The 27,497-nt window shown below is 44.9% G+C and overlaps 1 protein-coding gene across 1 annotated transcript in view; it reads left to right on the top strand.

Moving 5' to 3' along the window:
* The first annotated feature begins 7,261 nt into the window (after positions 1–7,261).
* LOC144732152 (anthrax toxin receptor 1-like) overlaps positions 7,262–27,497 on the top strand; it is a 91,771-nt gene continuing 71,535 nt past the window's right edge. Inside the window, exons 1-7 of the mRNA XM_078613480.1 lie at positions 7,262–7,893; positions 12,080–12,151; positions 18,091–18,162; positions 21,997–22,078; positions 23,616–23,649; positions 25,590–25,669; positions 26,468–26,536. Of these exons, the coding sequence (XP_078469606.1) occupies positions 7,712–7,893; positions 12,080–12,151; positions 18,091–18,162; positions 21,997–22,078; positions 23,616–23,649; positions 25,590–25,669; positions 26,468–26,536 (591 nt within the window). The 5' untranslated portion in view covers positions 7,262–7,711. The remainder of the gene's footprint in view (positions 7,894–12,079; positions 12,152–18,090; positions 18,163–21,996; positions 22,079–23,615; positions 23,650–25,589; positions 25,670–26,467; positions 26,537–27,497) is intronic.

Genomic DNA, 27,497 nt, shown 5'->3' with positions numbered 1-27,497 from the left:
CAGCATGGTGAAGTATGGTCAATCAATCTCCTAGTCCGTGACAGCGTCCGGAGGATATCCAGCAATGGATTGACAAAAGATTATGCAGTGATGTCGACGGTAATATTTCTTTCAATTGTAAGCTATTGTTGTTATTATTGTCAGTAGAAAACCCTTTGCCTTTCAATGGAAAATAAGAGACAGCTGTCATTTTCATCATCTTATTTCATTCCTCCTGTACTCGGAGCACAAAAAGTAACATGCTTTTTTTTACGTAATAATAAAATGCCAAGATATGATGTATTCTTTTAAATCTAGGGTGTAAACATTCTGGCGAAATTATTGCATTACCAGGAGCACAAATGTAAAAGTTAGAGCAATTTGAAATTAAATGTATTCCTTGACTTCCACGTCTTCGGTGTTGCCATCTATATTCGATGTCCATTGAGCTTCTTCCGCCGTTTCAACTCAATCCAACGTTTATTTGTTTCGCGGAAGGAAAAACAAATCCCGTGTAGCCAGCTACCCGGCTAGTTTCGGTGGCAACGGCCCCGCAGCCCCTCGAGTCGGAGTAATTGTTGGGGTGAAGAGGAACCCAGTGAGCAGCCAGCCAGGAAACTCGAGGCATACATTTTTAAAAATAGTTGTATTAATTATATGTTTATACTACACTTGACAATTCCATCACATAGATGTGTTTTTGCTAGATTGTATGATAACAATTGGTAGTACGTTTATATGCGTATTAGCGTGTTCGCCCGTCCTAGGACGGAAGCTGTAATATTTACGAAAAAATTAAGCAGAGTATAATTGTATCTTGTGGAAATTTAATGGCAGTGAATCTTGCACGAAAGTATGTCATCAAACACTTCACTGCATTTCACTGTAGCATTGTATTAATGGCAGTGATTCTTGCACAAAACTACATCATAAAACACTTCACTTGATGTCACTGTAGCACTGTTTATAACTGACCTTCAATTTGTTCAAGTTCACTGATCTGATACTTTATTCTCTTCTGCTTTCGGTCGCTGGGGTTGAAATAAATTGGAATTCGATACAATATCTGGAAAATCACCGATAAATGTCTATTTTACCACAATGTAGAAGCATAAATTAGACTTGCCTTTTGTCTCAAGTGCTGAAGAAATAAATAAAGACACCAAATCCACTTTGTTGCTGTGTAGAATTACTTATTAAATTAACTTTCAATAAAGAAACGTAAAAATTCAAGCGAATTTGCGAAAAAATGTATTTCCGCTCGACCTTCTGCGTGAGTGTAAAAATCCACCCGCTCATGAATATTAATGAAGGGGGGTGCGCACGTGGAGTGACGTCACATGCTCATGAATATTAATGACGGGGGAGGGGGTGCGGCATGTGGAGTGACGTCACGCGCGTTACACACAAACATAAATTCTTGGCTCATTATAGTAGAAATGCAAGTAATGTGTTTCAAGTCAGTCTCTGGTTCGAACAAGCTTTTGTGTGAGACGTTCATCTTCCACTGGTAGTGTCGAGTGAGTGGTGGAAATTCCGCATTCGTGTGAAGGGGCTCCGTCCATTCTGTTGACTTTCCTTTCCCGAGATACAGCTCAGATGTTAACAGGGAGCAGTGCTCCCCATCGTGAGCTCAAATCCAGGCCACGCTTGTTGCCTTGCCATGCATTCGAATATTTACGAGGTCGATAAAATGAGTACCACCTGATGATGTTTCATACACACAACGATACCCTGTTAAGTCTTACAGCTCGTGTCGGCAAGTGCTGTTAGCGGGCACCTTATAAGGCAGGACGCCGCACGTCGAGGTGGTATGATGAGTAGCAAGGCACACGCCTTTTGGGGCCGTCCATAAATGACGTCACGCGATTTTGGACGATTTTTGACCCCCTCCCCTCGTCACACGGCGTCACAAAAAGCCAGACCCCCCCTCAAATATGACGTCATAAAGCTCTGCCCCCCCCCCCCCCCAAAAAAAAAAACATTTCCATTTTTAAAATAAAACATGCTTCAAATCGCTTTAAACTATTGTCATTGTCGTGCGTATTTAATGTGGCGCTGCACTCTGATGTTGTAGGAGTGTTGTTATCACAATTAGTGTTGTTATAACAATTATATATTTATTTAAAGTTGCGAATTTTGGTTTGACGTCACATTTCCAACCCCCCCCCCCCCTCTCGTCACACATCGTCACAAATTTCTGCCCCCCCCCCTAGGTGCGTGACGTCATTTATGGACGGCCCCTTGACCGCATTGTCTCCCAAAGTGCTGATTTTCTCGGTACTCATTTTAGGCTGAGTTGAACTGCGAGAGACCCGGACCCAGTTCGGATATACAGCGCCACGAAGGGGCATCATGGGGAGGATGTCACCAGCATCTGGTTGACTGAGCAGTGTTTAAATGTGCACGTGAATAGTTACACGATTAGTAGCTGTTGAGTAACAGACGGAACGTGCAACAATAAAACTCACGAAATTAACGAATTCATATAAAAAGGTAAATGTACATGCAATGGTGCTGGCACGTTGAATTGCATTTGGGACGTCAACAAATAATTCGCTTCGAAGCGTTCACGTTTATCTCGCTGGTAATCCGTGCACAGTAACCACCACACAAAGATGCCCCGTATAGCCTTTACATACTGTTGGGGCAAGTGCTGTTAGCGAGCACCTATGAAGGCCGGAACGGCACACGAGGGGGTGGGTGCGCCAGCACCACCCCAGACCGCCTTCGTCTCCCCACAGCGGCGATGTTAACACACCGCACCGGGTACTCATTTGAGGCCGAGTCGACTTAGGCGAGGCCCAGTCCCAGCTCAGATAATCGTCACTTGGTGTTGGCCGTTAGCGGGAATCGAACCCGGATCGCCAGGTCCGTAGCGCGACGCGCTAACCGCGTCACAACGCCGCTCCCCACCCACACGCGCACGCGGTCTCTCTGCTCCGCAGGAAAATAACTCAAACGCACACGCGAGGGCGTCATCCCGTTGTGCACTTTTTATTCCCGCTGCAACAGAAAGGTCGACAGCCATATGCTGTTGCCGTGTAGACCTGCGCACGGTACACCTTTACGCCAGGCCTTCCTAAACCCCGGTCCTCGCAATCCACCACCACGCTCCCTGCGGCTTTCCGCGTTCACCAATTGACTCACCATTCAAATTTTGATTTAAAGCTTTCGTGACTGCAGGGATTCATCTTCTTGGTTCTTTCGGTAAAGTCCTGCATAATGCACGGGGATAATATGACTTTGAAACCCCCCGCCCACCACCTACGCATTCCATAAGTAATTACTAATCCCATATCTGCATTTCCCATAAATATGCTAAATTCCTCTTGATATGCAAATTCATTTGTCAAGGCGCTCTTCCCCCTCCAACCCAGCTTAAATATACGCTGCCAAGCCTGGTGGTGTTCATTCAGACGCTGTCTTTCCGACAGATCTGTTCTTCACCTGAGGACGGCTGCTTGCGTTGTGGCCGAAACGTCGTGAGAATTATTTTATTATGTTTTATTTTTATTATTTTATTATCACCATTCAAACGCAATTTAACTCGTTCCCACGCTGCACGCGCCCGATGATTGCTAAACAGGCGCCCCACGTGACGCGCTAAGCAATTGAGGCTGTCTGCGTCAAATGTAACACGCGTACACATACGCGATGAACACTTACACACGCACTCACACAAGTGTATGTACCGTATGTTGAACCTCTTTCGCACCGTACGTATCCAAGCGTGCTAATCGCTGGTGCAAGGGTAAAGAAATTGGTTTTCCATTTAAAATAACGTGGAACGTACGCGTACAGCGTGGAATTAGTTAATTTTCAATTGAATGGGGAGTCAATTGGTAAACGTGGAAAGCCGTAAGCGTGGTGGGGAGGATCGCGAAGACTGGAGTTTGGGGAACCATACCTCTGGTGGGACAATTCCATGTTACTATGGCGGGGTTCAGTACATTTATCATTGACCTCTCACCGATTGTTGCAAGCCTGGCCAGGCGGTGGCGCATTCACGAGCGCACCGCGCTATGAACAAGGCCCTGCAGGAAGTTAAATTCCTTACCAGGGACAGCAACAACAACAAGAACAGCGATAAGAATAGGTTTTACCCTTTCTGGCAATAAAAACAGTTGTGTTGAGATGCTAAAACACCAAACTGAAACATTTTGCGAGGAATCGTATACTGCATTAACAACATATATTTGAAGTGAACATGCAAACAAAAAAAAACATGCTTTGGTAGTATTTGATGCATTGTCTTTGAAACTGATTGGTCCACACCAGAGACAGCTTTCTCTAGAGCCTCGTCTCAAACGGTGTCAGACCAGAGGACGCCAAAAGGCGAACAGCACAAAGAAAATGCCACTGCCAGGGACATTGAGGGCTCGGGGTGAGCAGCCACATCATGGGACCTCCCTTGCCAGTATCAAAGTATATCAATAGTTTTTTTTTCATTTCAGACGCTGTCTTTCCGACAGACCTGTTCGTCACCTGAGGACGGCTGCTCGCGTTGTGGCCGAAACGTCGTGAGAATTGTATTTTATTATGTTTTATAATTTATTATTTAATTATTTCCCTTCTACGTGAATTTACCGAAAGAACCAAGAAGACATAACAATAGGTTTCACCCGATCTGGCAATAATACAACAGTTGTGTTAAGGTGTTAAAACACCAAAACTGAAACCTTTTGCGAGGAATCGTGTCTGCACTAACCACACATACTTGTGGTGAACATGCAAACTAAAAAAAGCGATCTCTGAAGTTCTGAGCCTGCCGCCTTCCCCTCCCACCTCCCGCCCCTCTCACTTCACCAACAGTTCCTATGATTGCTTTTTCATTGCTTTCATGGCTTTATTTTGGTGATTTCGAAAAGTGTATTGGTTTGGCCATGTTTGTTTGTTGTAGTACAGAGTTAGACTGATGGCCTTAATCTAAGCTGTCTTGTGGTTGTTGTTGTTGTTGTTTGACTTGCATCCCACTGGGATTTTTGCACACAGTGTTGGTGTACGGTGTTTTTTCTGCAATATTTTGCTGTCTTTTCTTGGATTTTCTGTTTGCACTTAGTCACATATTCACTTTAAGATGTTTTTTGTTCATGTTTTTGTTTTTTGTTTGTTGCGGTTGCACCCGATTCAAGAGCTGAATGGCTCACAGGGCTATACCTAATAAATGAACTTGAACTTGAACCAAACCGCACTGGCCAGAGTGGTGAAGTATGGTCAAACTCTCACGATCGGCGTGGGGAGCCCTTTTCATCCAGCGGTGTAATAACAAAGGGCTGCACGTAATTCAACTTAGAGTGTTCATTATAAATACAGTATATAAGTGGAAAAACATATCTGATGTGTTATGAATTTGTCGTTGTGTGTAGCGGGGGGCAGTGCTGCAATATGAATTGTCCGGATGGACCCTTACAGAGTGGCCCAGATGTATTGTTACCCCCCCCCCCCAATTAATTGACCCCTAAAAATGTTTCACCCTTTGCATATTCATGTGTTTTAAATTAACCTTTCAAAATTTTTTATCAAGTTTTATAGAATTAAATGGGGGGGGGGGGAGGTTGGGGTCACAAGACATCTGGACCACCATGTACCTCGAGGGATTAATTTTATCGGGAGCTGTCCGGGGCTAAGCTTCGGAAAATATTTAGCCGCCCGTCCCCCCTCCCTCTTCCCGATGTCAGGCTGGCCCGGGTGCGAATTGAACGTAGCATGGCCTAAGTAACGACCCACCCACCACATCAGCGAAGAGACCCTTTATCCAGCAGTGGACAAATGAGCTGCACGTCGTACGATGCATTGCAATGTTTTTGTTGTTGTTGTTTGTTCAAGGTCACAACAAACATCGTTGTTGCAGACTAAAACCGAAATATATTTCACCCCACGCACAACCTTTGCCTTCGTGCGACTGTGGTGACGGCTGATGACAGCCCACCTCGCAACAGCGAGCCGGCGGCCTTCATAGGTGCTCGCGAGCAGCACTTGCCCCAAACAGTCTGTTCACACAGGCTGCTACGTGGGGCGGGTGGGTCTTTGGTGATGGCTGGGTGGTGGTGGTGCTGGTTGTAGCAAGCTGGGTGGTGGTGGCAAGCTGGTTGTTGTTGGTGCTGGTTGTTGTTGGTTGTTGTTGGTGCTGGTGGTAGCAAGTTAGGTGGTGGTGGTGCTGGTTAACAAGCTGGTTGTTGTTGGTGCTGGTTGTTGTTGGTGCTGGTTGTAGCAAGCTGGTTGTTGTTGTTGGTGGTGGTTGTCAAGCTGGTTGTTGTTGGTGGTTGTCAAGCTGGTTGTTGTTGGTGGTGGTTGCAGCAAGCTGGTTGTTGTTGGTGCTGGTTGTTGTTGGTGCTGGTTGTTGTTGGTGGTTGTTGTTGGTGGTGGTTGTTGTTGGTGGTGGTTAGCAAGCTGGTTGTTGTTGGTGGTGGTGGTTGTCAAGCTGGTTGTTGTTGGTGGTGGTTGCAGCAAGATGGTTTTTGTTGGTGGTGGTTGTACCAAGCTGGTTGTTGTTGGTGCTGGTTGTTGTTGGTGGTGGTTAGCAAGCTAATTGTTGTTGGTGCTGGTTGTTGTTGGTGCTGGTTGTTGTTGGTGGTTGTTGTTGGTGGTGATTGTTGTTGGTGGTGATTAGCAAGCTGGTTGTTGTTGGTGGTGGTTCCAGCAAGATGGTTATTGTTGGTGGTTGTTGTAGCAAGCTGGTTGTTGTTGGTGGTGGTTAGCAAGCTGATTGTTGTTGGTGCTGGTTGTTGTTGGTGGTGGTTGTTGTTGGTGGTGGTTAGCAAGCTGGTTGTTGTTGGTGCTGGTTGTTGTTGGTGGTGGTTGTTGTTGGTGGTGGTTAGCAAGCTGGTTGTTGTTGGTGGTGGTTGTAACAAGCTGGCTGTTGTTGGTGCTGGTTGTTGTTGGTGGTTGTTGTTGGTGCTGGTTGTTGTTGGTGGTTGTTGGTGGTGGTTGATGTTGGTGGTGGTTAGCAAGCTGGTTGTTGTTGGTGGTGGTTGCAGCAAGATGGTTGTTGTTGGTGGTTGTAGCAAGCTGATTGTTGTTGGTGCTGGTTGTTGTTGGTGCTGGTTGTTGTTGGTGCTGGTTGTTGTTGGTGCTGGTTGTTGTTGGTGCTGGTTGTTGTTGGTGCTGGTGGTAGCAAGCTGCTTGTTGTTGTTGGTGGTTGTAGCAAGCTGGGTGGTGGTGGCAGGGAGATGGAGTGATGAGGAGGAAGAGTGGTCACGTGCCTCGTCTCGCCCTCTCGTCTCCTCCCTCTCAATGGGAGCTCAGCACCACCCCCATCCTCCTCCTCTGCGCTCCCAGCAGTGGCTGGAAGAGAGAGAGAGTTTAAGCGGGAGGGGTGGTGGTGCAGAGCTCCCTTCGATTCATCATTGTTAATTCCTAAGCACTTCCCCCCCACCTCCTCCCTCCCTCCCCCAAAAAATTAAATCATATATCCGTCTATACATTCAACGACACTTACACTACAATACAACATCCAGATGTCTATACAAGGAGCAACACAATAGGGTGACGACGACGACGAAGACATTGGTAACGGAATTCGGAAACTTAGCGAGCGAGCGAAGCACAAAGGGAAGACCAGGAAAACAACAGCAGCAGCAGTAGCAGCAGGCAAGCAAGCAAACGTGGGGAATCGGAAAAGACGGCAGAGTTTTGCAGCATGCCGCGCGCCTAGAATGTGATCTGCAGCTGCGGCCGCAGTGCGCTGGGCTCTAGCGGGCGGCTCTCTGCAGAGCTCCGTCGTGGCAAGATGGGCACTACGGGGAGAATGAGGATGATGATGATGAAGGTGGTGGCCGTGGTGGTGGTGATGATGATGATGACGACCGCAGTGGTGAGCGCTGCCCGGGCTGAAACTCCGACGGCGGGACCGACGGGCCGAGGCGGGAGCCAGTGTCAGGGAGCTTTCGATCTCTACCTCGTCTTGGACAAGTAAGGATTGATGGTGGTGGGGTGGGGGGAGCGGTGGCGCTAGTGGTGAGCGCGCTGCGTTACGAATCCGACGAGCAGAGTTCGTTCCCGCACACAGCCATCGTCGTATATACGGTGGTTATCTGAACCGATCGCGCTCGACTCTGCGTTAAATGAGTTGGTGCGGTGTGTAAACTTCAGAACCGGGGAGACAAAGGCGGCCGGGCGTGGATCTGGTCACACCACCCCCAGTCGCTAACAGCACTTGCCCCCAACAGTCTGTTAGCTATACGGGGGATCTTTGTCTGTTGATGGTGGTGATTCGCAGGGTAACTGCCCTATTATTCATCTTGCTGCTTCTCTTCTTTGTTGTTGGCAATACGCAGGGCATATTCACCGGGTGGTTAAAACCAAATTAAACAAATTTCATGTTAACAGGTAAGGCCCACTGAGCTATATACTGTAGATTTGTTTTTCATAAGAGACCTGGCCACAAATGATAGCTCAACAAATTGGCTTGTTACGTGGATATTTAGAGCAGCCCAAAAATCCTCTTAAACGCGTGTTGAGTCTCAACGTGAAGGCAAAAACCAGAGGGCTCCGAGAAAAACAAACCACGTGTCAGGCTCTGGATCGAACCCACAAACCTCCTGTGTCCCAAGCGAGGCAGCTCACTTCTCGCCAGCGTTAACGGGTCGCTGTAGATGTTGCGCTGGGTTGTTCAGCGAGGCTTGACGATACTAAGTCAAGGTAGTGGTGGAGTTTCCACATTCCTACGCCTGGGATCAAGTTAATGTCGTATTGCTATAAACTACGTTATTACATCATGGGATCTCCTTTGCCAGTACCAAAATATGATCATAAGTATGCCTTTTGGCGTCCTCTGGTCTAACACCGTTTGGGACGAGGCTCAAAAGAAAGCTGTCTCTGGTGTGGATCAATCAGTTTCAAGGACAATGCATATATTATCAGAGTTGTGGTTTTTTTTGGATTCTGACCACAAGCATTGTGGTTAATGCAGAAATGATTTCTTGTAAAAGGTTTCAGTTTGGTGTTTAATCATCTTAACACCTGTTTTGTGGCCAGAATCAAGGGGGGAAACTCATTCTCATACGTTATTACAATTGTAAGTTATTGTCACAGTAGTGGTTATTATTAATATAGTTGCGTATTACGAGATTATTTATGTTTTAATGTACGTGTCCATTTCAACCATATATGTGACATCATTCCGTCAGATCTGGGAAGATAAGCAGGCCTGAGCCTGGATAGTGCTTGGATTGGCAACCAGCTCGGCTGCTCATAGGCTGCTGCGTTGATTGTGGTGGACGGGGAACAGCAGTGCAACAAAGTCCATTGTTGTACAGTACTCTGCTTATGAGCTCCCGTGCCTATGCTCCCCTTCCTTCGCCAACATGCACTAACCAGTGTGGTGCAGTGTGGTCAATTATCCCCCACGACCCCCACGTGGTTGTGTACTCGCAAATGTTTGTCCCAGTTTTGTGTTGGCTGCCTCGTCCAAGTCTTTGGGTGCTTGTGTCTTGGACATGCAAGCCGTCATCCAGCAGTGGATTTTCGATTTGCTACTTGCACAATGCACGGGTGCTTTTGCTTCTAATAAAAAAAAACGGTATACTGTACGAGGAGTGTTGTAAATATTTGAATACGGTGCTTCAGTTTAGCTTACAACCAAATCGCCACAAATACACTCGGGCTTGTTGAAGCTGAGAAGCTAAGCAGGTGAAGCCTGCTAAGTAATGTACTTGCCATGGGTGACACACTATTGCTTGCCAGGTGTTGTATCGGCATGGGACTGCAAGGTAACGTCAGGAGGTGGGCTGTGTTGAATGTAACCCCGGTCTGGTGAAGCCAAAGTCGCATGAATGGATTTGGCCAAACATCCAAATGCTGGCAGGACCCTGCTGAAAAGATTTAAATGTGATCACTAAATGATTTATCAAGTACAGTACTCCATTGGAACCTCATTTGGCAGTGAAAAATATGATAATTAGTTTTTTACCCTTCTATCTGGCAACAAAACTGACACCTTTTTTTACAAGGAGTCATGTTTGCATAGACCACAATACCTGCAGTCATAATGCAAACAAAAAAGATAACTCTGATAATGTGCACTGTCCTTGAAGTTGATTGGTCCACACCCGAGACAGCTTTCCTTAGAGCCTAGTCTCACATGGGTGCAGGTATTATGGTCTATGCAAACATGACTCCTTGTAAAAAAAAGGTGTCAGTTTTGTTGCCAGATAGAAGGGTAAAAAAGTCAATTATCAAGTACAGTACTGTTGTATTTTATTTTTTTGTTATTATTTTTATTTTTTATTCACACTTTTATTATTCTATCTACGTGACTTTACCGAAAGAACCAAATAATATAGTACTTCTGTATAGCACAATAATAGAATGGTATAATATGTTCTATCTTCAGATAAATGCAACGTTACATTTCCTATGTAACTTATACTCAGTAACTTAATACCCAAGTGTTTCTGTTGATTATTAGATATTGCCAGACTGATTTTTAATAAGGCACAAGTAAAATGTGGTTTGGCAAGTACTGGCCCTGCCTGTGCAAAATGGCACAGCGCTTGCTCAGATGTTTTCGGTGATGTAATTCAACAAAACCGAAATATAATCGTCAAAGTTGGAACCGTTTGACGACTTGTGGCGAGGCTGCATGGTTTTCATTTCGGCAGCGATGGCACTTTTAGAGCCATGAGACACTCGAAACGTAATCCATGAAAGATTGAATCGTAACGCTTTCCTTAATCGTTCAAACTCATTTTTCCGCTGGCAGTTTATCTCAATTTAAGAGGACATCCCATTGATTCAAGAAGTCTGAAGTTATTTCTTTCTCTTGTGGACTCTTTCCTCCGATTGGAGTTTCAGTCATTGATGGACTTAATACAGGATGGAGCTTTTGGTGACCTTGTCATGCAAATTAATACGAAAAATATAAAGTTAATCATTTTTAAATGCTTTTTCCTTGCTGATCATTGCCATGACCAGTTTTATTTTTACATGATAATTTCCCTCTCAACTGTCACTCCAGAATCATTCTTTATTCATTTAAATTGAATGCACATATTAATCTTATTCTGCAGTCCCATTATTCACCTTGGATTTCTTTTGGGTCATAAACCATCTTCCGCCGATAAATATAATTGTAAATTAATTAAAGCAATTTTTGTTTACATTCTTCATTGTTACATTTTTCAAAATGAAATACCGTAATCTTCACATGGTTACTTTCTTCGTATTAAGTATCCTTTTTTAGAAACGTTTTTGCATAACGTAAATAATTTGCAAGTGAGGATTAAAGTCAATTCTTAAGCATAGCTCTCCGAAGGTGTGATGCAGTACAATCTGAAAAACACATTGGAGACCAACGCAGCAACACAACTGTTACAATGTATGTATGTTGAACTTCTTTCGCACCGTACGTAGCCAACCTTGCTCATTGGAGGTGCGGGGGAAGGACAACAAACTAAACACAAAAAGCAGTTAAAACCTACGCGGTGAACGTTCAAACATCATTCAGTGAATCTCATTCCTAGCAGTTTGAATTACATGGATATTTGAAGGTCAAATTATTATATGCTGTAATGAAGCTTAAAGTACATTCAGAGGTCGTGGCACTGCACCACCGATGAACGCATAAGGAAAAACATTCAAAGGATTTGAGGCAGGTAGCCAAATATTCCTACGGATATTTAATATTGTATTTTAAAGAACTTTCCATGCTTTGCATTTTTTTGCATCGAATGAAATATATTAATTAAAAAATGACCCACTTTACAAAGCAACTTCACACAACTGTGAAAATTACACATCCGGCCCCTTTGTATATGCATTAGAGTACAATGAAACATTTTAACACGTAGGCTTTCGCGACCAACATTATCCATAATAAAGGTTTTTGGGTTAGATCGCGTAAGTATAAATATGTCGAAACCCTCCACCACCCGACACAGCCAATCAGTAAAGGATTTGTCACGTGGGCTGAAGTAGTATTTACTGATTGGCCGTGTCGGGTGGTGGAGGGTTTCGACACATTTATATGTGAACCGTCAGATATGTGAAATGTGGCGTGACTGTCATTGCCGAAATGATAACTACACATTAGATTTTACGTGCGTTTTACAGACTTAATAACGGGATGTGTTGCCGTGTGCGTGTGTTTCACTGCAAGGTCTGGGAGCATTCAACACCACTGGGGTGAAATCTACCACTTTGTGGAAAAATTGGCAGAGAAATTTGTAAGGTATGTACCTTCTTTTTTACTGTTGTTGTGAAATATTGTGTTGACTGTTACTTATGTGGTGTTCTGGCGGGCACACAGGACTTGCAATCCCGAGTTCAGTTCTCTTTCCCAGCATGGCAGCTGAAAGTTGAAGCAATGGTCAAGTTTCTTGAGTTGTCCTCACCGCAGTTAATCAGCAGGGTTTATATGGTGGGGTAAAGTGTGGCTACTCTCACCTCTTTCAAGACTTCTGATCAGTGTGGACGAGTGGACCAAAATACTCTGGGTGGGTCCCTCTAGAGCTCTCTAGCGGGGAGACCCTTTTGCCCGTAGTGGCGTAAGCAGGTGATTGCAGGGCTGCACCATTCAACTTTTTAAAACTTCAAAATCCAAAGTCAAACGGTGTATTAATTCTAGATTTGAAGCTTTCGTGACTGCAAGGATTCATATTCTTAGGTTTTTTCGGTAAAGTCAACACAAGCTTCTGCCTTCAGGTGGATTAAAATTCCACCTGAAGATGGAAGCTTGTGTTGCCTCCGAAACGTCGTGATTTTTATTTTATATTTATTTTATTTTACTTTTATTAATTTTAATTTTTACCTACGTGACTTTACTGAAAAAAACCTAATAATATCAAACGGTGTACCCTGCTCAAGTGACCATTGGGGTATTGCTCATTTGCACTGCCTTCACTTTACACGTCGTGTAAGTGGCAGGGCTCGTAACATCCACACGATGACCGCTTGATTAATATTGAGTGGGATAACTGAGGTGACTGCCTTCCGCGATTTGAACTCGTCACCATCCAGTTGTGAGTAAAGCACTTGAAATCGGTGTCACCTGACCAGATTTGACTGTTTCTGAAGAAGCTTCCAGCACATGAAGTGAAATGTCCGACATCGTGCCGAACAACACTCGATTCAACGCCAAAACACCTCGGAGAGCTTGAGTTGCTCGTACGAAGTGAACCTTCAGTCCAGTTCACCAAAATGTTTAGGCCCTTTTTACTCGCCACTGTCTCACCACTAGGTAAATGCAACTAAAGAAGATGTATACTCTTTGGTTCTTTCGGTAAAGTCACGCTTGTGTTGCGCCCGAAACGTCCTGATTTATTTTATTTTATTTTCTACTTACGTGACTTTACCGAAAGAACCAAAGAGTATGGATTCCTGCAGTCACGAAAGCTTCAAATCACGATTAAATAAGATTTTTTTACATTGGATTGTCATCTTGGAAATTTAACTTCGTATCTCGAATGCCACAAAAAGTGTGGGTTTTTAGAAAGTCTATTATGGTTTTACTATCATGGCCTAGTATTCTGAAAAAAAAAACATGGGTGGGGCACTGATGAAATGCAGATTTGTTCCAAAGATTTCGGCATGCTGATGTCTTTGTGGGTATCATGTTTCCTTTGAAATGGAATACAATCATGCACTTGCCATCACATGTCATATACACAAGCTCAGGAAACCCGTCTACCGATTTAAATTGTCCACCAAGTGAAACGTGGGATGTGGGAGCTTAATTTTCTCGTAACGTTTCAAACATTCACACTTGTGAAAGGAGGCAGGCAAACATCACCGTGAATCCATTCGAGGGGTCGTTTAAAAAATGTTTTACTGATGCGCACAGTGCAACATCGCACATCAGTCTCACCGAGGATTGAGGTAAAAGCGAAAATGTGTTGCAAGGGGCGGGTACGTGAGCATCTTCAAAAAAATTAACCCGTAAAAACAAAGTTTTTCACTATAAATCCTTTATATGCGTGGTGGCTAGAGTCCTCTCGTCCTCTGGCTTGAGATGGCTGCCACCTATGGGTCAGATGATTGCCTGGCAGCATTAAGCAATTGGTAATTAAATATAAAAAAAAATTCCTAAAAAATGTAAAATTTTGGAAAAAATTTTCACGAAAATAAATTGTCACGCACAACGAGTCTGTGTGCAAAATGTCAGCTCGATTGGATCACGGGAAGTGGGTTAAAAAACGACCGAAATATTTTCACGGTCGTAAGCGCGTAAGCAAGCAAGTGAACTTAATATAAAGGATTTAAAAATTACAGTTACACAGCCGTGCAGAATCACTGCACGGGGTGTGGGCGGCAAATTGGTCAGAGTGGATATGCGACGGTCGGATATGCGACGTACGTATTTTTAAGTCCTCTGTTTGTAACCGTGCTCTGTAGATAAGAAAAGGATCTTTGTTTAACTTTGTACAGTACGCGACAAACGTGAGAGAAATGTGCGAGCGTGTTTGGACAGAAACAACACAGCTCTCGAATGTACTCCAGATTTTTAGAATTATTTGTCTTCATAGCGCCGCCGTGACTGGGATCAAGGTGAAAGCTTTAGCCGCTGGCTGAGACAGCTCTTTCAATCATTTTTGTTTTTTCTTAAGTTTTTTAATGCTCTTGGCGTTTGTGAAAAAGCAATATTATTTTTTATTGACCACACTAACCAGCCTGGTACTATCCATCCAGACAATCTCTGTCATTGTTCAATTATGAACAAGTTCATCTGGATTCTTATTATTCAACCCCGTCACCCATCCTGGGTTGAAAAAAATCAATGACCACATTGTGTGAGAAGTCAACATTGGTTGTCCTAAGGGCAGACTCATTTCCTACATAGGAATGTGGAATTTCCACCAGTGGCTCATAGCTGAAACAGGGAGACACTGACTGTGAGTTAAGTTGTTTGCATGATACTGAACTTTGTATCACTTATCTTGCTTCTCAATATTCCTGCGCTGGAGGCATAGACTTGCAGACTAATGATACGTATGGCGAAATGGCATCAACAATAGTATAACACTTTAAGAATCCCAGCATGCTTTGCTTACCAAGATGACACCCAAAGTCTTGGGCCCTTTCTGCCACACAGCGTTGTGACGGCCAACAGCTCACAAGAGCCGAGAGTGGCAGCAATCAGTCCCTTGGATTTGTTTCTCCATTTGCTCTGGCTCATTTGTATGGGTTTGAGCACTAATATTACCATAAATATTGCTTCATACTTATTTGCATGAATTGCTTTGTATGTTTTCATACAATTCAATACGTGGCACGTAATATTAAGTGGTGACATCAATGTTGTCTGTTCGTGCTGCGAGGAATTTGCATCTATTGCTGAGAATTACTTTTAAATCAGCTACTTGCTGACTTAGATTGTTGATGTAAACCGTCTTGAATTTGCCTGCAAATGGCGTCGCCATCCCTATGGCCAGCCGAATATGTACAAGAATGGTCATGGCATCTTGATATTTAATCCCCCTCGGTGTACCACGACCACAACCCCCAGTCTCCAACAGCTCTAGATCTCACAACTTGGGATGGTGACGGAGCAGCAAATGCTAACAATCGCTGGGCTTGAACAGGATTCGTCATGGATCTGTCCATCGCTATGTACAAGTGCATAGACTCTGGTGAATTGGCAGCAGGGACACGTCACTAAGAAGGGATGATAATAATAATGGAGTGGCAGCCAAAGAATGGAACACACCGTCGCTGTACGCCCTCTGAGAAATATGGCGCGGTCACATTGCTTGATGTGCAGGATGATTACGTTGCAGGATCGCGATAGGTGGCAGCAGCCGCGGTGGCCGCTATGGGAAGGAGGCCTTCATCCAGCAGTGGATTCGCCACGGCTGACGATGATGAGCCAGATGTGTTTATTGGTAACGAATGCAAATGATGAACGGTGCTCGCGTTTGGTGAGCACAGGCCTTGGCAGGGATGGACGTAAATTCATGGCAGCAGCTGAGAATTTCCACAATGTAGTGCTGTGGAAATTATTCCACAGCAGATATCCAAAATTAAAATAACGCAAGTAAATTTTATATTTTTAACTCCGCACACCTTGGCTTTGTTGTTGACTAATGAGGCCACGTGCAAATTAAATTTCTCCGCAATGACTTTGGGTAGGGAACCAGCAGCGTTCCTGCACTCTGCGTAAACATTTACGCCCGCCGATCCATTGCAAGAGGCGGTGCACTTTGGGATATTAAAACTGGTGGATGATAAATTGAGGGCATGAATAGGGGCAGCACGCCATTTGGTGGAAATCACTCGAGCCGGGCGATCAGGAGGGGCCCCTATTTTTATTGTCATCGTCTGAAACCGTAACATTGCCAAGTCTATTGTGTTTACAAAAAAAATCTCGCTTAAAATAAACCAGGACATGTACACGCGGTGAACGTGGCACATAAATTAGATTTATTGTTTTAGGGAGTGTATTGTACTATTTAATGACCTACTTCTGTATGTGTTGGCTCTGAAACGCACACACTCCCACACATACACCATCAAAAGATACAATCTGGTCGTGAACGCCTACAGTATTGAGGCATGCTAAGAGGGCGATGTTACTGGTATAGCCAGCAACACACCTGGCCACCTTTGTCTTCCCAGTGCTCATGTTCATATCCCAATGTGAGAGAGACATTTAAGGCCGAGTCTATCTAGTGGAGGCACAGGACGGGTATTAACATCACTGGTCACTGATGTTATTTGTGGCCTGGAATCAATCTGAGGTCATTGGGTTCATCGACCACTGCATTACACTGACCCTTGCAGCTGGTTCGGTGGACTTGTGATTTATTTCAGATTTAGAACATGCTGTAAGAGTTATTTGTAAAAACAAAAACACATGTAGTTATTTCACAAGCATGTCTTTATTGTGCCGATGTGCTTGCTTACTTATTCACCCATAAACATTAATGTGTACGATGAACTGCTTCGCAATGCATGTACTGTATATAAATTATATGGGTGATGTGAAATTTTAATTCATTAACAAGGAGACACGTCTGAAAATGTATATTTTCTTGATACTTAAAACACATTTCTCTTCTTCTTGGTTCTTTCGGTAAAGTCACGTAGAAGGGAAATAATAAAATGAAAAAATAATAAAATACAATTCTCACGACGTTTCGGCCACAACGCAAGCAGCCGTCCTCAGGTGAAGAACAGGTCTGTCAGAACATTTCTCTTGCCATTCTCTGAGGGGGTTGTTGGACCATACTTCACCACGATGTGAGCCATGGCAGGGAATCACACTCGCCAGGTCTATAGCTCCATGCCCTGACCACTGCACTCCCACTGGCCTCCTTTGGAGCCTAATCGTCCAATTAATAATTTGTACAGTATGGTTCCTGCATTGTCGTTTTTAAAGTGGTGAGTGGTGGCACAGTGGTTGGCGCAATGCTATAAAACTATTTAAACTAATTCTAGATTTGAAGCTTTCGTGACTGCAAGGATTCATATTCTTAGGTTTTTTTCGGTAAAGTCACGTAGGTAAAAAATTAAAATTAAAATTAATAAAAGTAAAATAAAACAAGAAGTAAAAATAATTTTACTTTTATTAATTTAATTTTTTTACCTACGTGACTTTACCGAAAAAACCCAAGAATATTTAAACTAAACCATGTATTTATTTTACCAGGTAAGGCCCACTGGGCTATACAGCTCTTTTTTTTCAGAAGTGACCTGGCCACATATAATAGCTCAACGAAAGTGGCTTACGATGTGGAAATGTATAGCAGCCGAATAAATACTCTAAACACATTCTTCTAAATGTGGAGGGGGAAAAACTGGAGGACCCGGAGAAAAATCCACACGACCACAGGGACAGAGACACGAAAACTCCAAATATACAGGTGTCAGGTTTGGATCGAACCCACGACCTCCTGCATACCAGGCGAGGTAGTTAACATCTCACCACCGCGGCGCCCTGCACTACGAAGCCATCAACCAGAGTTTGATAACATCAGTGGCAGCATTTAATTATTTAACAAATTTCCCTTTTTATTCAATGAATGAATATTGCGAAGATAGAAATGCTCGTGTAATATGTCATTATATGCAGAAATGTTGATGCGCTGTTTCCTCTCCCTCCCACCTTCCCCCCCCGTCTGCGTGAGAATGAACGTTGTCAATGACCAGAATTGTGTCTGCTTGTTGCTGCAGCCCCCAGCTGAGGATGTCCTTCATTGTTTTCTCCACCCATGGGACTGTGGTCATGCCCCTAACAGGAAACAGGTGGGACACCAACCGTGACACGCACACACGCCAGTGGCGGCAACACAGTGGGACCATTACTCTCATTCTTGGCGTGGCTGCCTAGCTATTAATGATATTATTATAAGTCGCAGAATAGTTTTTTTATGTCGTTGAATTACTGTTGGGATATTTCATCATCACTGTCATCATCATCAGACATAGTGTATACACTGCTGGATTAAGGCATCCATCGGCCATCTCTCAGGCTCGCGATGCAATAAACTATCCAGCTGCTGGACATTGTTATTGAATTACTAAAGGTTTCTTTCATCATCATCATGATCAGCTATTATCTATGCACTGCTGGATGAAGGCATCCACAAGCCCATCGCTGTCTTTTATGGTCTCACTGTGCAACGATTCTTGTAGCTGCTGCACCTGAAGCTGATTTCATCGCTCCATCGCTGCGGCTGACATCTTCTAAACCGCAGCCACTGCACAAACCATGGCCGATGCGGATTCCTGATGCACAAACGGAAAATTAAAAACTCTCCAGTGTACGACTGGTCGTTCAGAACAAACCATGCAACGTATAACAACACAATTGCCCGATCAACAAATACGAAGGGAGACATCACAGTGATACACTCCACTGGTCCCGACGCGGTTATCTGGCTTGGCCACCTGAATGTGAAATTGTAGTCGTTGCTCTGAGTCTGCATCGGCCGTGCGAATGAAAAAGAAGTCGCGTGGTAACCTTTGGTTGCTACTCGGTCGTCATTCCTCGACACGACGTGTCCAGCCCCCACGTGATCAGAGTGGGTATCGGGGTGCTCTGCGGTCTCGTATGCGGATGTAGGTAGTGACATCGTGGATCATCCAGTGTTTGGAGATGAGAGATTTTATGATTATAAAGTTTTCTTTTATATAGTAGCGTCGTGCATGCAAATTGCATCTCTCACAATCGCTGAGGGCGCCACAGGCAAGCGGTGAGGCAGCAGCCAGGCGGCGAGCCACCGGAAAGAATGGCCCGAGCTTTGTAGTCCTCTATATATAAAGATATTTTTTGGCCAATTTAACAGGTGTTTTATACACGTGGGAATAAACTAAAGAACTCGGAGAAACCCCACGCTTCGCAGGGTCCTACCCTCGATCCCATACAGAAAGGCCCGATTATATTATTCTGCACTTTGCCGTGTCACCTTCTCCTGGCAAGCCAGGGTATGGCTCCGTGACACCTACGCGAAGGGAGTTTCGCGATGTTTCCGCACGATGCAGCAACCCTCGTTGCCTCCACGGTGCTGGATCGCGGGCCGCGGGCGTAGCCACCACCGCTCGGATTCGTGGAGGCTGTAGAGCCAAGAGGATTTCTGTCGTCGAGTTGGGATGCGTCGAAGGGTTCACGTCAAGGTTCCAGTGGCAGCTGGGGCAAGGAAATGTTGCAAGGATGGAGGTGGCGAGCTACTGCAGAGGAGAGGTTTCTGTGGATGGAAACACGAGCTCGGCCAGCCTGAGGTTCTGCTTGCTTCTTGCTCATGCGATGTCAGAGTTTTCGAAAGTGCACGCGCAAACCGCGATGTTTACTGCGTGGTGGATTTTTGTGTCGTTGTGGTCCCCCCGATGTGAGAAGTGGCTTCTGTTTTGGCAACTATTATCTGAAGGAAGTTAGAACAAACCAAGATGAGACGAGCGTCCATAAAGGCAGGATGCGAGTGGACTCTGAGGTTGGGTCATGGGGGAGTCGAACCGAAAAAAAAAACGAACTCTGACTCCATCATGAACACTGCCAACCGATGTTGATGCAGACCAACGGCTATAATTTTACGTTGAAGACGGTTGATGCCAAATAATTGCAAGAGTAGCACAGTGGTGCATCGCTGCTGTGATTCACTCTCTCGTGTTTGTGAATGGGGGCATTGAGTCGTTCTGTACGTTCCATGGTCTGTTCTGGGTGACCACAGTCGCACATCAGAGAATTGTTTTAATTTCCCGTTTGTGCATCGAGTATCTGCATCTGCTGCTGCCATGGTTTGTATGTACGTATGTTGAGCGTCTTTCGCACTGCACGTAGCCAACAATGCTAATCGGAGGTGTGGGGAAGGACAAAAAACTAAACGCACAAAGCAGTTCTAAAGAAATTAGTTTTCAGTCTAGATGATTAAACAGGGCATTGCTCCAGTGATTTCCTGATATCGGAAGGAAGAGCGTTTTAGGCGGCTGCAAAAGCGCATCTGAAAGCGACCATCTTTGTTCGATGGCCAGCCAAATTGCAGTGGAGGTGGTTCTCGGGCATTGTGGAAGATCAACATCGGGGATCTTCTGCTTCGTTGGGTCTTTCACGAGGTGTTTGTTCCTCTTTGATATCTTGTCAACTCCCATTTGGCTTACCAAGTATCATCGTCCTCATCATCATCATCATCACCAGGGTTGAAATATGCATTGTTGAAGGTTGCGTGCGTGGGCTCCAAAAGGGCTTCCTGTCCGACTTCTTCAAGCGACGGTGAGGGACGCTGTTGAGACCCTCCTGGCGGATAGCGTGAGTGAGCTAGAGGAGTAACGATGCTGCCACATGGCCCGGCAATTGGGCTTGCCGTCACGGCCCAGGGTCTAGGGTTAATTGTTTTTTTTTTACAGTGTGGTCAATGTGGTGGCCAATTTTGGCGATGTGTTTTTTTTACATGAACCCTTTTAAGTACGACGTATATGGTTGGAAAAATGGTTGATTCTCGCACAAATGATTGATTACATGTATTGTGATCTAGAGCATCATCTTTATGCCCCCCCCCCCCCCCCCATTACATTTAATGTTGAAGATGGTGAATTCATTGTTGTGCTGGCAAATCGCCACCACCAATGCCATCCCCTTAATTTCAATAGAACCTTTAAATGTCATTACTCTGTTTTATCCACACACGAACAAAGTGACATGTTAAAGCAAATATAACTCGACATGACTGTGGCCTCCGTATTGAAATTGTGCAATATTTTAGTTGGTGCTTAAAAGTATGAAAAAAAATCTTACATTTTTTTATAATGAAAATGTTTGATTCTGTGTAATTATGAAAACGTGAGTAATATGTAGTGTCACTTTTGTAAGAAAACCTCCCTGATTCTCAACATTTATCCTTTCCTGAGCCGGCGGTGGAAATTTCACATTCCGTCGGCAAGGGGACCTTGTTCTGTTTGTAGACCATCTGCTGCTCACTCTCCACAAATTGTTACCCATTTTTATCAAACCGATGAGTAAAATAAACACGGCGGTGTATTCCGTTGTTTCTGGTGGTAGCTTTCGTGTAGAGTAGAACCTCTCCTTAACGAGCACCCCTGTTAACGACTAATCGCTTAACGACGGGCCTCCATAGAGCCCAATGTGTAGTGTATAGTGTAGTGTAGTGCCTCCATAGAGCCCAATGTGTAGTGTATAGTGTAGAGCGTAGTGTATAGTGTAGTGTAGTGCCTCCATAGAGCCCAATGTGTAGTGTATAGTGTAGTGTAGTGCCTCCATAGAGTCCAATGTGTTCGCTTACCGACCATTCCCCTGTTGACGACGGGCTTTTGTAGGTACAGTAAATATGAATGAATGCATTGATTAGACTTATTTAAATATTGTATTTTTATGCATTACTATCCATTGTTTAAATATCATGAAGTACTTTTTTGGGTGAAAAGGGGTAACTTTTGATGTTATCGAAACGAATTAACGTGTATTCCCTATACCCGCTTCACTGCCAAATCCCTTAACGACCGGTTTCGTGGAACCAACGACCGTCGTTAAGAGGGTTTCTACTGTCCGTGTGGGTCACAGGAAACTGTTATCGAGCCTTTGCTCGGCAGCATTTCTGACATCGTCCGTGTGTTCACTTGGCATTCCAGGGAGCAAATACAGCTGGGCTTGGAGGAGCTGAACCAGGTGCAGATCGGAGGAGACACCTGCATGCATGAGGGGTTTGCTCGCGTGAGTTTCCCTCCGACATCTATGTCTTTTTGGATATTTTTTTCGCTGGCCGTCCCCCAACTGTGATATCACGACGCGTCATGAAGCAACGGAAACATTCTTGTGGAAATCCATCGGTAAGCAGAGCTTCGCGGTTCAGTCTGGGAATGGGCCCCAGACCGGGCTCGAGATGGCACGCCACTGTCAAGCGTGATACTCCGCGTGCCAGTCATCCAGTATTATTTCATAAAACTGGTTTATTATGATGAAAAGTACACGGCAATGTTTTCCCCTTTTTTTCAAATATTGGAGTGTTACCGTGGTTACGGGATATCCCCGCTATGTTGTGTTGAATGTCCTGTGGACTGCGAGGAAAACATCTTTCATTTGCGTCTATTGAAATTAATCGGACGGTTCGGTTTAATTGCCAAGGGGCGATGACACGAGGGAGCTGTTGCTCGTTTTGCCGCTCATTGCAAAGGTTCGCGGTTCGAAAATAAGCACATTGTCCTGTGGAGGGAGCTGGTAGGAACGTTGGGTTGCTCAGTCAATGGCCAGGGTCAACGGCTGCGTGGTGTATTCCGCAAATATGCCCGACTGTGAGGGCGGGCACAAGCCGGCGTGAGTAGGCTAAACGTTGAGTTTTATAAGGGCACCGCGGGGTGACCAGCCCCGCCCCACCCCTCCAACCCAGCCCCTCCTCACCCTCACCACCCTCCCCACCCAGCCCCCCCCCCACCCTCCCCTCCCAGCCCCTCCCTCCCCACCCAGCCCCTCCCTGCACGACGGACACAGTAATCCCCTGTGGGCTGGTGTAACCAGGAGGTTCCTACCAGTATAAAACCCCTGAAAATTACTCTGTTGTGAAACATATCAGGACCTGCCTTAACAAAAAAAAGTCTTGAGACTCGACGAGGCTTTCCTGAGGAAAATAAATGCGAGCAGAATTAAATGGTATTAATTCGGCACGCAAAGAGGCCTATGTGGACTTGTAGTTCAGTTTTGCCAACGGTGTTTGTTGACGTTTAACACGTAAGGCTTTCGCGACCAATATTATTCATAATAAACGCGTTATTTATAAATGTGTCGTAACCCTCCACCACCCGACACGGCCAATCAGCAAAAAAGTGTCAGGTTGACAAAAGACAAATAGTTCACTACTTTAGCCCACCGGTGTGTTGAAGAGTGAATCCACAACATTTCCAGTTTTTGAGTACAACGTTTCGCTGGTAATTACATCATCCAGCATCATCGGGCAATTCGCCAGAATGGAGAAGCCCTCCACTTGCTCCCGGTCTTAAATAGAGCAGCAGCAGGGTGACGTCATCATTTAACTCCTGCAGGTGTGATGATTTCAGGTGGGGTTGGGGGGTATTGTAATTATATAATAGATTGGTAATCAGTCAATTGTTATGATTAGTAATGAGTTGTAATGTGTGTTATTGTAAATATCAACTATGTTAGTAATCAGTTAATTAGTATGTGTTTCCCCTATAAGGAATTGTAATTTTGTTGACGTGTTCGTTCAGCTGACACTTATCTGTCATCTTCCACCCAGGCGAGCGAGCAGATACAGCAAGAATTTTATTACGGTATGTGGTCTTTTTTTTACTGCCTTTTTAGAAGCAATAATTTGCAATGGATTACTCTGTTGCAAATCGTTTCGGCTACAGATGGCCCACAGCTTGTTGGCGTAAAGTGTTTTTTTTCCCCTTTCCACTGGTGGGAAAATGCTAATTAAAAAATCTGTTAAAATCTGCGGTGATTTGGTCATCACTTTTCCAGGGCACTGGCAGAAACTTGTTGCGTGCAGTGACGCGTAAAGTAAGATTATTTTATTTGTTATTTACACAACATTAAACTGGGCAACTCGTTACGTAATTCATGTAACATTACGCCTAGCCAATCCTTTTGTCTGATGAAAGCCAGCACTGTCCTATTTTTTTCATTCAAACGTAGGCTCAAAGGTTGCCGCACTTTGCTCCCATATTGATATCCGTGTTAAATTCCATTCCTCTATCTGGCACTTTTTAATTTTCCACATTTACCAGTTTAGTTCACATTTTGGGGTATGCACCTCACATGCCTGATGATTGGTAAAACACAGAAACCTGTGTCATGGTGGGCAACAGTGAACTGGCGTTTGTGATTTGCAGGGTGTTAGAATAAAGTCAGGAGAATGTGTAAAATGTGTTTTATTGTGTTCTCGGGTTTAAAAGATGTATTCTTTTTCTCCCATAATGTAAAGCAAATTTAGGGGTGTGTGTAATAATCTGGTAGGTGTGTGCATGTTTGTTTGTTCATGTGGTCAGGTTAGTATAACTCTTTTGACAATGGGCACACGTTTGGGGTGCGTCTTGTATTCAGGAGCATCTTATAATTCTGCTGAATACCCTAATAAATATTCTACCCATATCGTTAAGAGAGGCTCCTTGCTTGTAGGATTTGGATAATCGCCAGCATAGATCGAGGCAATCCTGACTCTGCTGGTGATACACTGATTTTGCTTGAATTTGAATGTTAAATGTATTGCTTGCTTTGTAAATGTCAAGAAATAAAGGACCTGGAATTGTGGGAATGCCAAGTAATTAGATTTAGAAACAATTGAAATGGTGAACGTTGGAATGCTTTGGGTGGTCCTCCATTATACTTTGCAAAGCCCTTACTTAACCATGGTAGAACCAAAAAAGTGATGGTAGAGTAGAAGACGTGGTGCCAGGTGGTTGGTGCAGTGCTATGAACCTGGCAAGCGGAGTTGTATTTCCAGCCACGGCTAGCATCAGTGGTAAGGCACCTCCCCTTCGCCAACCGGCATGCTCTGAGCATCGTGGTGAAGTATGGTCAAATAGCCCCCCCATTACTGACAAGTTGTGGGGGAGGCCTTCCTCCAGCAGTAGATGAACAAAGGGCTGTATATTATTATAATTAAATACACAATGTGAAATGTGGAATGATGCCATGAAACATATTCCTGTGGCTGTTTCTAACAACGGACTTGACGTGTGAACCGAAATGGTTCATTCTAGATTTTAAGTTTTCGTGACTGCAAGGATTCATACTTTTTGGTTTTTTCGGTAAAGCCACGTAGGTGAAAAATTTAAATAAATTAAATCACGACGTTTCGAAAGCAACACAAGCCTCCGTCATCAGGTGTAACCGCTCCAGTACGCTACAGCAATTTTACTGGAGCGGTTACACCTGATGACGGAGGCTTGTGTTGCTTCCGAAACGTCGTGATTTAATTTATTTTAATGTTTTACCTATGTGACTTTACCGAAAGAAACAGAGTACGAAATGGTTCGGCTGTGTTTTTCCGTATTTTCCCGCGTATTTTGTCGCGGCACATCGTCCGACATTTCGCTCCCCGTGCCGAGAGCTTCCGCGTTTCGCTTCGCTTCCCTTGGAGAAGCTCGCTCCCCACGCGCGGAGTGGAAACGTCGGGCCTCGCTCAAAAATAACGCTCGGCACGACCTGAAAGCTCGGCGGAGAGCGCTCATTGTTTTTTTTTTCTCCTCCGCACTGCTTCTCGTAGGCGAAAAGGCTGCCAGCATAATCATCGCGCTCACTGACGGGGAGCTCACGGAATATTTCTTCTCCTACGCAGAAAGAGCGGTACGTACGCCGTTTTGCGGCCACGTCCGGTGCAGAAGAATCGCTGCTCGGCAGAATGCAAAGTGCTGGGTTTCTACGCTTGATGGTAGCGTTCGCGTTGGCCACGTGTACGAGCACAGGCTGAACATGCTTTAGCACCGTCGTCATTTGCAAACACTGCCTTATTGCCTCGTAACCTTGAATGCACTCGGTCTGTAATGAGCTAGTGTTTTGGACAGTGGCTTTTCTTCACAAGTAGGCAATGAGAGAAGCAAGTCGGAATATTTGAACCTACAGAGGTCGCACATTGCAATGGGAGTGATTTTTTTTTAAGACTGACATTTGAAAAGGGATATTTTGTCAATTCTCAATCGTTTGCTTTCCCAGTCTCTGTTCAGCGCACTGTACAAATTATGCATCTTTCGTTTACGCGTAATGCGACGTCCGTGAATTTTGCGCAGCAGTGCAGAACTAAAGCCAGATGTTGGCTTACTGTAGAGCGCAGACGGTGGGAGTTCGGGTGTCAGCTTTACAACAGCTGTTCGGTCGAGCAGAAAGAAGGAAGCGATGATGGTGGAGGAGGGGGGGGGAGAGGTGACATCAACAACCGCTGTCCGCGTTGACTTTTCGATCGCGATCTTGACGATGCCGTGAAGGATTTTGAGTGCGTGCGTGCGTGTGTGTGCGCCGGGCGCGTTTGTGTTTTTTGCGTTGGGCGGACGGCGGGCAACCATCCCGAGCCCTGACCCCCTCCTCGCCCGAGCGCCCGCTGACCTTGACCCCGTCTTTTGCCGTGCCTGTGGTCGCGGGGTTGCGCAGGCCGATCTGGCTCGGCAACAAGGAGCCATGGTCTACTGTGTGGGCGTCAAGAACTTTAACTACACGCAGGTGGGGCCCTTCCCGCGCGGCGGTTTGGTTTTCGCGGAATGCGACCGACTTTGGTGGAATGCGTAGCGGTGCATGCTGATTGTGTGCCACGGTGTCAAACAAAAAGTCGGTGATTAATTGTTTTCCTCTTCCCCCAACTGAGCATTGGGACGCTACTCCTTGTCATCTCCCGTTCACAGATCCTGAGCCAGTGGTGTAAATTGCACATTCCGCTGGTGGATGTGAGGTTATCCGTAGGACAACCTCTGTTGACTCTCGCACAAAGTGGAAGCGATTTTATTGACCTGGAAACGATGATGGGCTGAGTCAACGCCCTCCCCCCCCCAACCAACCAGGATTTGAACTCGCAATGTGTTTGGAACACAATGAATGGATTGCAATTAACAAATTTGAGCCAATGTACATATTCTACGTGCAATGCATTGTGGGCAGTCCTGTGGCTAAAGGGGATAAAGACAATCACAATAACCTCAAAATTCACATATTATTAGGGACCTCATTAAAATCGATAATACCTTGGGTTGTATGTTGTCCAGCTGGGCTAAAATGACCGAAATAAAATCCTATCAGGATGCTAATTACTGTGGGGAACACCGTCATAAAATGCTTGGAGTTTTGCAGGGTCCCCGTGTGTGCCTGGCCTGCCAACCCTTGCACCCTTGTGTCTCCATTGCTACCATTTGAAGAGTCCCCTATGGGTTCATTCTATTATGCCACATCTACTACCACTTACTGGATTGTGACGCACTGTTTTTTCCTGTTGTTTTTAAGCTAAAGTTGGGGGTGCATCTTATAATCTGCTAGCCGTGTGTGTGTGTGACCTAGAACTGTATCCCACAGTGGTGAGATGTTAACTACCTTGCCTGTTAACTGTTAACTTCCTCGGTATACAGGATGTCGTGGGTTCGATCTCGACCCTTGACGCCTGTATATTTAGAGTTTGCATGTTCTCCCCGTGGCC

This window comes from Lampetra planeri, chromosome 41, assembly GCF_965212315.1.
Source record: "Lampetra planeri chromosome 41, kcLamPlan1.2.h2, whole genome shotgun sequence".
Classification (NCBI taxonomy): Eukaryota; Metazoa; Chordata; class Hyperoartia; order Petromyzontiformes; family Petromyzontidae; genus Lampetra; species Lampetra planeri.
The sequence above is the reverse complement of the archived record's forward strand: the minus strand, read 5'-3'. Positions and strand labels throughout refer to the sequence as shown.